The 13,783-nt window shown below is 33.8% G+C and overlaps 1 protein-coding gene across 3 annotated transcripts in view; it reads right to left on the reverse strand.

Moving 5' to 3' along the window:
* Window positions 1-13,783, reverse strand: part of LOC148951637 (protein amalgam-like) — a 167,369-nt gene that overhangs the window by 42,660 nt on the left and 110,926 nt on the right. For 2 of the 3 annotated variants that reach the window (XM_089090399.1, XM_089090398.1), the window contains exon 5: window positions 10,700-10,785. In XM_089090399.1, coding sequence (XP_088946525.1) covers window positions 10,700-10,785 — 86 coding nt within the window. The remainder of the gene's footprint in view (window positions 1-10,699; window positions 10,786-13,783) is intronic. The other variant, XM_089090401.1, reaches the window with a different exon arrangement.

Below are 13,783 nucleotides of genomic sequence, written 5' to 3' on the forward strand. Positions count from 1 at the left end.
AGAGTTATAGCAGAAGACTCACTGGCACCTAGCCTAATCCTGCAAAAAATAGCTTTTACCCAGGATGAATTAAATTGGACACAAGTGAATCTTACAGCTGATGTTTCCCGCCAAGTAAAGGCTAAATTAACAGACCCTGATACAGCAAAACAAGCACCGGATATTATAGGAAACAAGATTCATGATGCTATCTACATTGATCACAACCGAAAATTCCTAAAAATAGAAAAATCACTCAAAGGACTTTTTGCAATAGTTAAATGCTTGGAAAGTAGGATTTTGTCATTGGAATCGAAAGTGGATTATTTTGAACAAGAAAAGATGTTGGATTGCTTAGTGATGAATGGAGTAAGGCAGAGGCCTGGAAATGATCTAAAGAAAGAAGTATCGGTTATCATTAAAGACAAGATGCTGGTCCCCGGTTTTGAAGTTAATAATATTGTAAATGTTTATCGATATAGTTTGAATGACTCTAACGATCAATCTAAAGTGTCTCCAGTGCTAATACGCTTCAAAAATGTGGAATTAGCTCGAGTTGTTTTCAAAGAAAAGACTAAACTAGCAAAGAGTGGAATATTTTTATCAGAATCGCTAACAAAAAAGCGTCGTGAAATTTTAAATGCGGCAAGAGATTGCTTCGGTAAATTTAATATATGGACTGACCGCGGGCAAATTTTGGCCAAACCACCTGGTCAATCAATGATGCGAAATAATCGATCATTCGCGGATTGCGCTTAGATATGTTTTTTTCTGTGCATGCATATTTTATGATTTAATGCCATATCTAAAATCGATTGTCTTTTTTTTACTGGCAAATTAGAAATGCCCCCAGTTGTTGGACGACTTTTGAGCTTGAAAATAACCCGTTAGATGTTGTAAGCATTATTAATAATTATATTGGACATGTTAATAGTGATTTGACCACAGTGAACCACACAGTAATAAGTAAATATGTTTCTAGTCTGAGGGACGCTGTCAAGCGGGATGGATATTTTTCAGTGCTGCAGTTGAATATCCAGGGTCTTTGTTCTTCAATTGACCATCTAAAACAGATTGTTTCTGATGGGCTACCTGACGTTGTTGGTTTATGCGAGACTTTTTTAGGTTCTAAAAATTATATGCTTTTGGATTTGCAAGGTTATAGAATGGAACGACTGAATCGACAAAAGATGGCGAAGGGTGGTCTTGCTTTGTATATTTCTAATAATCTCCCATAGTCTTTTAGAATAATATCGAAGGTGTCTTTGAGTCACTTTTTTTAGATATTAAATGTGAAGGTAAGGATTTAATTGTTAGTATTATTTATCGATCTCCTAGTGGCTCTATTCCACTGTTTCTACACACTCTTAATGATCTACTGGATACAATCCTAAAACAGTTGACTGAATTAATTATTATGGGAGATTTTAATATAAACTTGATAGATATAAAGTCTTCTGTATCTTTGTATTTTCTGTCGTCCATGCTTGCCACAGGTACTTTACCTTCTGTATGTATCCCATCTCGCATAACAGAGAGTACGTCATCTCTGATTGACAATATTTTCTGTACGGCTACCTTGATCCAAAATTATGTTTTAGTGAGCGACATTTCCGATCATTTCCCTGTTTACTCTAGATACTGTTTTGATAAACTGACTATTGAGAAGACTAGTGAGTCTGGTAAGAGGTCTTTTAGGTTTGGTGAAGTGGAATTGATGCTTCTTAGGTCAAGATTGGCAGAAATTTCTTGGGGTGGTTTAGAGAGTGATCCTGATTTTTGTAATTTATTTGATACTTTTTATGAGTCTATTAAAGACGCTGTTCTTGATATTTGTTCTGTTTTACCTTCTAATCGTAAGTCTAAGAATGCTTTTCCTATAAATCCTTGGATGACCCCTGGTCTCCTTAGGAGTTGTAGGAGAAAAAATAATCTCTGGGGGGCCTTTAAGTCTGCTAGCCCTTCAATGAAAGCTATTTGCTTTCAGCGATTTAAAATTTATAGGAATATTTATAATTCTGTGTGTCGAAAGGCCAAGCCCCAGTATTATTTTAATTGTTTCTCAGATTGTGGAAAAGATATACGAAAAACATGGCAGGTTATAACTTCTGTGCTTAGGCCCTCTTTTCAGTCTCCATCAACCCCTTCTTTTTGGATCTCGATGGCAAAATCATCGAAGGTGAACTGAATGTTCAAGATGTGTTTACTTCATATTTTGCGAATATTGGTAAAACGACTGCTTCGGCTGTTGGTTCTTCTCCTTCAGGATCCAATTTCTGGTCTTATCTTGGGCCACCTTGTATGAAGTCAAAGTTTTTGGAACCAGCGACGGAGAATGAAAAAGCTAAAATTGTTATGGGATTGAAAAATTGTTCGTCTTCTGGCCCTGATAATATTCCTACTAAAGTAATTAAGTTCATACTTCCTTCCATTATTTATCTCTTAACAAAACTTATTAACCTCTCCTTTCAGCATGGTATTTTCCCGGGTAGTCTCAAGCGTGCTCGAGTCATCATATTATATAAGGGGGGGACACGAAATGATACAGCCAACTATCGGCCAATTTCTTTGTTGTCTGTGTTTAGCAAGATATTTGAGAAGGCGATGCTTTCTCGTCTTAATAATTTTCTTACTTCTAAAGATTTTTTTCACAATTTTCAATTTGGTCTTCTAGCAAATCATTTGACTGAGCATGCTTGTGCAGTTCTACTGAATTATATTCATTCTGCCATAGATTCCCATTTGATTCCTGCTGCTTTGTTTCTGGATGTTTGTAAAGCCTTTGATTCTTTAACCTACAGTATTCTTCTATTTAAACTTTCTCATTTTGGCGTAAGAGGTAGAGTGTTTTTTTGGTTCAAGTCTTTCTTGTCTGGTAGAATAATTTCTGTTGATCCACTTTTTCGCTCACCATCAAGTGTTGACCAGGGGGTCCCTCAAGGGTCAGTTTTGGGGCCGGCACTGTTTTTAATTTATATAAATGACCTAATTTTTGCAGTTAGAAATAAAAATCCTCTTTATTGCTGTCGTCTATGTCATCCAACAGTCTCCCTTACCCACAACTATAGTTTGCATAACTCGGATTCTCTTGTTACTTTTGCCGATGATACCACCCTTATTACTTCTGGGAGAACAGAGGATGAGGTTAGTACAAAGTTAGTGGACCTCTTTGAGAGAGTTTCAATTTGGTTTGATGCTAACTCTCTTGCCTTAAATGTTTCTAAAACTAGCTTTTTAGTTTTTTTCTCGTATATCCCAGGCTTTTCCTCAATTATCTGAAATTCATATATCCAAAGGCTTTATTAGTAAACCAAGGATGGCCATGTCTGTTTCATAGGTATCCTCGTAGATGAAAATGTATCTTTTAAACACCAAATTGGTTTGATTAAAATGAAGGTATGCAGAGATCACGGTATTCTAAGAAAACTAAAACATATCTTTTTAGGGCCAATTCTAAGAGTCCTATTTCATAGCTTAATTCATTCTTATGTTTCCTATTGTTCAGTCATATGGATGTCTACTTTCCCTTCTTTTCTCAAACTGCTTTTGAATACTTATGATAAAGCTATAAATCTTATCCAGGATGTAAATCGTTCGGCAACTAAACCGTTACTTGATATTAAAAAACTTTATATTCTTTCCTGTGCGTCTTTCGCTTTTCTTCAGCTCCAGGGTGATATTCCTAGGTCCCTTAGATTTACGTCTTCTTTTGTATCTGATCGGTTAAATTATCAACTCCGTAGTTCTCTAAATATCCAAATTCCCCATACACCAACAAAAAGATCCGATTTTAATCCTCTTGTTGCGTGTCATTTGACAAGGAACATCCTTCCCGATTCGGCTCGAGAATTCCACTCGTTTGGCACCTTCAAAAGACTAGTAAAAAAATATTTGCTTTCATGTGATTAATTTTCTTTACTTTTGCCTGCTGCCAATGGTTTTTTTTCTTCATTTAATTATTTTTTTTTTTTTTTAATTTTTTATTTTCTTTTTTTATATATAGATGCTGTGATTCACTGTAGTTTGATAAAGCTTATTTAATGAACTCTCCTTTTTTTTTTATAGATGTTGTGATTCACTGTAGTTTGATAAAGCTTATTTAGTGAACTCTCTTTTTTTTTTTCTTTATTGTTTTTTTCTTTTTTTTTTTTTTTTTTTTAAGCAAATGCTTTACATGTTAAAAATTAAAATGCTTATGTTTATATGTTTAAATATTAATGTTATGTTTATATTTTTTAAATCTTAAGCGTTTAAATGTTTAATGTTTATTTGATCTTTTCATAATCCCCCTCCTACAGGCCATGGAGCCTTTGTGGGGATTTGTAGATTGTTATGTAATTATTTTACTGGTATATGGAAAATAAATCTATCTATCTATCTATAATCTATCTACTTCTATATTGATATATTTTTAGTACGTATATTAGGGGGTTCGCCCCCTAGTGAATACCTTGTTCTTTACGCTAAAGTTCGAATTTTGTTCCAATTCTTTAAAAATGACCCCTTAATCACGAGGACCGCTAATTTGAATATATAGTTTCTTTGAAAATATTAAAAAATCTTTTGCTTAAAGAGTGAAATATTGCCTTATGGGTAGTCACAATCGTTAGCTGTAGGGTTGCTGTTAGTTCTGAGTTTTGATGTTGTTCCTTACTTACAGTTGAAAAAATTGTTTATTTCTTTAATTAATTGCTGATCTTTTTTTTAAATAATGCTGGGAAATCCGGCAACCCCTTCATAGCAATGTCCCTTCTCCCATGAAAACTTCCTCCATGGTAAGATCCTCCCGCATAATCCCCGACCCCGCCCTCCTCTACCATAAAAAAATCCCCCTTGAAAATGTCTGTATGCTTCCCAATAACCAATACTAATGTAAACATTGTGTAAAGTTCATAGCTTTCAGCCCTCCCCCGGGGACTTTGGGGGATTAAGTCATCCTAAGAGACATATTTATTATATTTTCGACCATGCTGAACAAAATGGCTATCTCAAAACTTTGATCGGTTGACTTTGGGGAAAAAAGAGCGTGGGAGGGGGCCTAGTTGCCCTCCATTTTTTTGGTCATTAAAAAGGGCACTAGAACTTTTAATTTCCGTTCGAATGAGCACTCTCACGATATTCTAGGACCATCGGATCTATACAATCACCCTTGGTAAAAAAAACAACAAAAAACAAATAAACACGCATCCATGATCTTTCTTCTCGCAAAAAATACAAAATTCCACGCTTTTGCAGATAGGAGCTTGAAACCTCTACAGTAGGATTCTCTCATACCCTGAATCTGATGGTGTGATTTTCATTAAGGTTCTATAGCTTTTAGGGGATCTTTCCTCCTTTTTTAGAAAATCAGCCAAATTTTCTCAGGTGCGTAACTTTTAATGGGTAGAAATAAACTTGATGAAACTTATATATTTGAAATCAGTATTAAAATTTGATTCTTTTGACGTATCTATTGGTATAAAAATCCCGTTTTATAGAGTTTCGGTTACTATTCAGCCGGGTCGCTCCTTACTTACAGTTTTTTACCAAGAACTGTTTGAAAAATACTACTATACTAAAAATACTAAAAAATACTATATAGAAGGAATATTTGGAAAAGTTGTTTTATTAATTGCTTGTATTTTTAAGAAGGATATAGCACATTTATGTAATGGAGTATTGAAATATTTTTTTTCCTTTTTGTGGTTTAAATAAGATATTTGATCTTTTCTTGAAGGAAAAGGAAATTACAAAAAAGAGAAAAAACACAACTCAAAGTATTTTCAAAAAACTAACGATGCAGGTTTTTTTTTCTACAAATGAACAATAATATTACTGAATAGGATTTCAGTAATAGGAGGAAAGGAGGAAAGGCATACATTAAAAGGTATATAAAATTATATATAATTAAGGTATATAAAATTATACGATGTAACTAGGCAGCAAAATTTTTTTTTTTTTTAAGTGCTTAAACAAAATAAAAGGTTATAAGCACTTACAGAAAAGTTCCTTATTCTAATTAATCGTTCCTTGTGTTTAAGAAGCCGTTTTTAAGAGTTGTGACAGGAGATCTTAATTTAGCGTAAACAGCGGGACATTGAGGAGCACGCAGCCCCCCTTATATGCGGAATAATTTCTGTTCATTTTAAGTTTTAATTTTGCTCCTTACTTTCATTAGGAAAGCTTTTTATAATTCAATTTCTGTTTGTTTTTCAAATAATACCGGGAAACCCTACCCCTCCATGGGAATTCCTCCAAGAAAAATTTCTCCATGGAAACTCCTCCAAGAAAAATTCCTCCATGGAAAGTTCTGTCGCGTAAAATACTCTCCCCCCGGGAAGCTATTCCCGGACGATTCCATCTTCGCTGCAAATTCCCCCCCCCCAGAAAATTTCTTACTCACGATTCCATCTGAATAAATCTCCTTAGCACATTCTCACTCTAAGAAACAGTTGATTTCTATTTAATTTCTGATCGTTTTGCATTTCATACCGGAAATCCCCCTATGTGAAAAAATTCCCGGACCCCTCCTCCAATGGAAAGTTCCCCACGCGGAAAATACTTACACGGAGCATTATTCCTTGTGATAATTCCCCATGGATAGTTTCTCCTGTGGAATATCCCCCTGCACCTAAAAGTCCCCTAGAGATTTCCAAATCCACTGAAAATTTCCCCCAGAAAATCTCCACATGTAAAATTGACTGCCGAAGAGAAAGTAAGAGAAATAAAATGAATTTCGTGTAGGAATTCTGGCAAACTACCTTAAAAGCTCACCCCAAGAAATTTTTCTCCCAATGGAAAATTCTTCTCGTAGAAAGTTGCCTCCCCAGGAAAATATCTAATAATTCCCAATAACAAATACTAGTATTCAAACAATGGGCAAATATTTACAACTTGTAGCCCTTCTCCGTAGTCTGTGGGGGTCATTTTATCCCCAAAGACATAGTTATTGGACCTTTCAACTATGCTGAACAAAGAGCAACCTAAAAATTTTGATCGGCCGAGTTCTTACAAAAAGGGACGGGGGAGGGTGTTCTTTGCCCTCCAATTTTTTTTGGTCGCTTATAAAGGGCATTAGAGATTTTAATTTCCTTTTGAATGGGCACTCTAGAAAAAAATAAACACTTATCCGTGATCTTTCTTCAGGCGAAATCACAAAGTTTGACATTTTTGAAGATGTGACCTTGAAACCTCTACAATAGGGTTCGCTTATAAGGAAAATCTGGTGGTGTGATTTTCAATAAGATTCCATGACTTTTAGGGGATATTTCCCCCTTTTTCGACAATAAGGCCAACTTTCTCAGGATTGTAAATAATGATGGGTAGGATAAAACTGAATGCTTCTCATATATTTGGATTACCATAAAAAGCCAATTCTTTTCATGTATCTGTTACCTTGAATGTCCGAAATCTGGTTAATGTCTACATTCACCGGTGAACGTCCGAAATTCCTTTTTCTCGGCTTGGATTAAATTAGCTTTGCGAGTCAGCTTTTTCAGTCTTGTGCCAGCTCTGATGGTAAAAGTGAAAGTTAGGTTAGATCATCTTAGATTAAGTTAGGCTGGATTAGGTAAGGTTAAATTTGGTTATAAATATCAGAAATGGGTTAAAAAACCTAAGCTAACCTAACCCAGCCAAACCTAATAAAACCGAACCCAACATGTCATCATCAAACCCTGAATTACACTGAAAATGTTGACTGGCAACGCTGAATAAATCCAAGGAGATAAGAAATGTATTTCGGAAATTCACCAGTGAATGTCGACATTTACCAATATCGGACATTCACGGCAACAATCAAAATTTCGTTTTTTTTTATTTTCCTTACTATTGGACCGAGTTACTCCTTACTTACAGTTCGTTACCACAAACTGTTTGATATCTTCTTTTACCAATGGGTCAAAGGAGATATGTTTCGATTTTTCTGCGTAACAACTTGCCAAAACTTTTCTCCATCCAACTAAACAGATCTTACCTTACAATTCATTTTTATGACTATGAGCACAAACCGTAAAAATACAACACACACCTAGGTATTTAGGATGGGGATCCCCGTCCTAAATACCTCGCTCTTTACGCTAAAGTTCGACTTTTTGTCCAAATTCTGTACGCCTCCTGAAATTAGGATAAAATACTTTTTTAAAGTATTATACAACTTTAACTTGAAGGGCGAGGTATTTAGGGGAAGGCAACCTCCCTCATATACAGAATAATTTTTTTTTAAGTCTTAATGTTTCTCCTTACTTTGAGGTGAAACAACTTGTTTATTTTATATAATCTCTTACTTATAAGCGATAATTCTTGTGGTAGATTGAAACGGCTCCTTATTTGTTACTTGAAATCCTGACATAAATGCGAGGGCTCAGTGCGCAGAATGTAACAAAGACTGTGAGTGTCTAACATGTCCATTCGTCCAGTGCCCGCGTTTAGTCCACTCTGATAGATCACGACTCGTCAGAAAAGAGTAATGCTTTTTGGACAGTTGCCACATATTTTTTTTTTAATATATATTCGGACTATTATAATAAATGTAACATTCAGTAACAATGGGATTATTATAAAAAAAATTGTAACGTCTCAAAATTTAATTTTAGTATAAGCAAGGTATCAAACGCGAGATTTTAATCTAAAAATGGTACTTGATAATAATTTGCCACTTTTTACAAGGTGAAGAGACACTCTTAAAAACCGAAATAATACACTTAACCAATTTGGCATCTAAAACGAGACTTTTAAGCTCACAAGTTTCAAATTCCTGACTTTAGACAAAACAATGTTCATTGTTCTGGAAATGATTTGAAATATCTGTAACATCTGAGATCATGTAAATAGCCTACTAATTTAGAAACTCCCTCATAAGCTTCCTTCCAAGTAAAAATTGAAGCTCAGTATGAACTGATGAGACAAATAAGAGGACGGTTGAAACACTTTACTTTAAAGCTTAGTGGTTGCGCAATAAATATATTGCTCCCACTTTCACATCGTGAGGGACCTCTAAGTGACCGTTACTATACATAAGGTAATGTGTGTGTCACCATCCTTTTTCATTGGAGCTCTTATCGAAGTGCTATCTACCCCCCTGAACTTAATGTTTGTTTTTAAGCAATACAGTTTTGCAGTTTCTTAGAAATATTCGTAGATAGCTAACTAGCGATTGGTAACAGTTATACATTAGATATAACCTCAAAGTGAAAATCATTTTTCACTTGTGGATAGCAGCAAAATTAGCATATTGCTTGGCTTTGCTTCTCTGGATTTATAAAAGAAAAGAAACAGTAAAATCTTACGTTCCTTGACAATTGGGCTATTGCAACGGACCATACATTTCCCAAAATTTTTGTTCATTGACAAGCAAGTTATCAAACATCGCATTCTAAACGACACCCAGATTGAGGAAAGTCTATTCCCATTGACTAATATTGACCATTCAATGTGAAATTCAAAACATCAGTAGAAAAATTCGTCGCGCTCATTTTGCCTGGGTAATGAAATTTAAGCGCCGAAACCCATTTAGGCAAAGAGTTTTCATCTAATGAGCCTTGATATGTGGTGATCACCTGGGGAATATTAAATTGTTGTAGATTTTAGGTGCTATAGCTTGGTTTTGGGACAATGACTTATAGTTATTGGTGTTGATTTTGCTCTATTCTGGACTTGATTTTCGGATTATCGGATTAGATATACTGTTTTGTCCTAGGGGACTGGATGGATGAGTACGGTATAGACCTTGTTCAAGTGTTCATTTATTTCAGTTACTAAAGTAGGAATTTTTCTTTTATAGATTTTTTTTTTATTATTATTAGCCAAGTAATTACCGTAATACATTATATCTAAAATGTTGATTTATTGACGAGCAAGTTATCAAACATAGGGTGACATAGGGTGACTGACAAACATAGTTATCAAACATAGGGTAACATAGGGTGACTGACAAACATAGTTATCAAACATAGGGTGATAAATGGAAGCCAAGTTACGAAAAATGCAATTCGCTTACAATTCAAAGTCAGAATCCAAGCTTTAATGAAAAATTCTTTTACCATAATCGTTGGAAGTTCTAAAAGTAAAAAGTTTTTTTTAATCCTTGGTTATAGTTTTTTGCTTAGTTTTGCTCTATTCTTTTATGGAGCTTCAGCAGCGTCTCTCTCTTACTAAAGAAAGAGAAAATCTAATGAAAACCACTTTTATTACACCATCCAAAGAAAAACTGAACACTCCCTTGTTATGTCTAATCTAAACTGTCAAGCAATTTAATCTAAAGAGAGATCAAAAACGTGAAAAAGCTTTTACTATTAGTATTTTATTAGGATATATATATACATATATATATATATATATATATATATATATATATATATATATATATATATATATATATATATATATATATATATATATTATATATATATATGTATATATATGTATATATATATATATATATATATATATATATATATATATATATATATATATATATATATATATATATATATATATATATATATATATATATATATATATATATATATATATATATATATATATATATACATACATATATATATATACCTATATATATGTATATATATAAATAGGTTCTATGTATATATACATATAACATATTATTAAAGGAAATTTTTATGGGATTAGGATTTATTAGAATTAGGATTTACAAGTCGAAAATATGGAAATAAGTTCAGTGACTAAGTAAGATAATAGATGCAATAAAAGAGTTTATTACCTTGTAAATTACCTTTTGTCCTCAATGGTCTGTTGTCTTCTCGCTTGAAAGACACTTTGGGCTGTGGGTTACCAGTTGCTTGACATCTGGAATATAAGACGTTCAAGTTTTTCAGAAGAAAAGTTAACGTTTTTTTTTTGTTTTTTTTTTGTCAAAGCGATTGATTTTCTTCTAGCTTTGAAGAGTTACGATGATGTTAACTAAAAATAAGAATGAATATTAAAAAAATGCCATTGATAGCTAAATATTTTTTTCGAAAGCTAAGCTCGCCACTCAACTAACTTTTTTGGTTTTAGTGTCAAAACGCATGATTTTGGGAGCTTTGTACTTTTATGGTGACACTGAATAGTCATAAGGATTTATGAATCCTAATTCAGAAATTTGAAATTTGAAAATTTTTGAATCAAATATTAAATTCAAGAACTTGAATTTTGAAAAATTCAAAAAATGCCATCAAGCGGTAAATGATTTTTTTTTAAATTCGATTTCGGCTACGTCCAGTCCAACAAGATGATTCAGATAACTTATTCAAGGCAAAGTGAATATAGTAGTGCATAGCAATGGGTAAGTTGGAAGTGATAATAAGCATACACGCAGAAATATATGTGAGAAAGGGGGGAAATTTCTCAAGACTTTTAGCATAAGCAAAATTATATAGTTTCATTCCAGTAGTTTCATTACCTCAGACTAAAGCAAGCAACAAACATTATTGAGGCTTTAACCTGGTTGTTCGCTTTGGTGTATAAATTCTACTTGACAATTATGGCGTCAAACGATTTTGCCCGCGGCAAGCCGTTTCTTAGCGACAAAAAAAGTGCTAGTCGCGAAATATCCAATGGAAAGTATATCTGGCTTTTAAGACAGTTGTCGCGTGTGAGCATTATCATGAATATCAATTAAAAAATTATTCTACTTGAAAATTGACCACGCTTCCGTCATTTTAGTCAATGTCTCTCAACAAACATAAATAATTGCATCTCAGTCATGGCTCTGCAAGGGTTTCAAAAACACTACTCATATTTTGAATTTATTGAGCACAAATTCTCAACAAACTAGCTTAAATAAATGCGTCTCATTCATGGTTCTGCAAGGGTTTCCTAAACACTACTCATATTTTGAATTTATTGAGCACAAATTCTCAACAAACTAGCTTAAATAAATGCGTCTCATTCATGGTTCTTCAAGGGTTTCCTAAACACTACTCATATTTTGAATTTATTGAGCACAAATTCTCAACAAACTAGCTTAAATAAATGCGTCTCATTCATGGTTCTGCAAGGGTTTCCTAAACACTACTCATATTTTGAATTTATTGAGCATAAATTCTCAACAAACTAGCTTAAATAAATGCGTCTCAGTCATGGCTCTTCAAGGGTTTCCTAAACACTACTCATATTTTGAATTTATTGAGCACAAATTCTCAACAAGCCAGCTTAAATAAATGCGTCTCAGTCATGACTCTGCAAGAGTTGCAAAAACACTACTCATATTTTGAATTTACTGAGCACAAATTCTCAACTAGCTAGCTTAAATAAATGCGTCTCAGTCATGACTCTGCAAGAGTTGCAAAAACACTACTCATATTTTGAATTTATTGAGCCCAAATTCTCAACAAACTAGCATAAATAAATGCGTCTCAGTCATGGCTCTTCAAGGGTTTCAAAAACACTACTCATATTTTGAATTTATTGAGCACAAATTCTCAACTAGCTAGCTTAAATAAATGCGTCTCAGTCATGACTCTGCAAGAGTTGCAAAAACACTACTCATGTTTTGAATTTATTGAGCACAAATTTCTCAACAAACTAGCATAAATAATTGCGTCTCAGTCATGGCTCTTCAAGGGTTTCAAAAACACTACTCATATTTGAATTTATTGAGCAAAAATTCTCAACGAGCTAGCTTAAATAAATGCGTCTCAGTCATGACTCTGCAAGAGTTGCAAAAACACTACTCATATTTTGAATTTATTGAGCACAAATTCTCAACAAACTAGCATAAATAAATGCGTCTCAGTCATGGCTCTTCAAGGGTTTCAAAAACACTACTCATATTTTGAATTTATTGAGCACAAATTCTCAACTAGCTAGCTTAAATAAATGCGTCTCAGTCATGACTCTGCAAGAGTTGCAAAAACACTACTCATATTTTGGATTTATTGAGCACAAATTCTCAACAAGCTAGCTTAAATAAATGCGTCTCAGTCATGACTCTGCAAGAGTTGCAAAAACACTACTCATATTTTGAATTTACTGAGCACAAATTCTCAACAAACTAGCATAAATAATTGCGTCTCAGTCATGGCTCTTCAAGGGTTTGAAAAACACTACTCATATTTTGAATTTATTGAGCACAAATTCTCAACAAACTAGCATAAATAAATGCGTCTCAGTCATGGCTCTGCAAGGGTTTCCTAAACACTACTCATATTTTGAATTCATTGAGCACAAATTCTCAATAAGCTAGCAAAAATAAATGCGTGTCAGTCATGGCTCTGCAAGGGTTTTAAAACCACTACTCATATTTTGAATTTAATGAGCACAAATTCTCAACAAACCAGCATAAATAATTGCGTCTCAGTCATGGCTCTTCAAGGGTTTCAAAAACACTAGTCATATTTTGAATTTATTGAGCACAAATTCTCAACAAGCTAGCTTAAATAAATGCGTCTCAGTCATGACTCTGCAAGAGTTTCAAAAACACTACTCATACTTTGAATTTATTGAGCAAAAATTCTCAACGAGCTAGCTTAAATAAATGCGTCTCAGTCATGACTCTGCAAGAGTTGCAAAAACACTACTCATATTTTGAATTTACTGAGCACAAATTCTCAACAAACTAGCATAAAAAATTGCGTCTCAGTCATGGCTCTTCAAGGGTTTCAAAAACACAACTCATATTTTGAATTTATTGAGCACAAATTCTCAACAAACTAGCATAAATAAATGCGTCTCAGTCATGGCTCTGCAAGGGTTTCCTAAACACTACTCATATTTTGAATTCATTGAGCACAAATTCTCAATAAGCTAGCAAAAATAAATGCGTGTCAGTCATGGCTCTGCAGGGGTTTTAAAACCACTACTC

Source organism: Artemia sp. Qi Xiang Cuo, chromosome 6, assembly GCF_049724085.1.
Source record: "Artemia sp. Qi Xiang Cuo chromosome 6, ASM4972408v1, whole genome shotgun sequence".
NCBI classification, from domain to species: Eukaryota; Metazoa; Arthropoda; class Branchiopoda; order Anostraca; family Artemiidae; genus Artemia; species Artemia sp. Qi Xiang Cuo.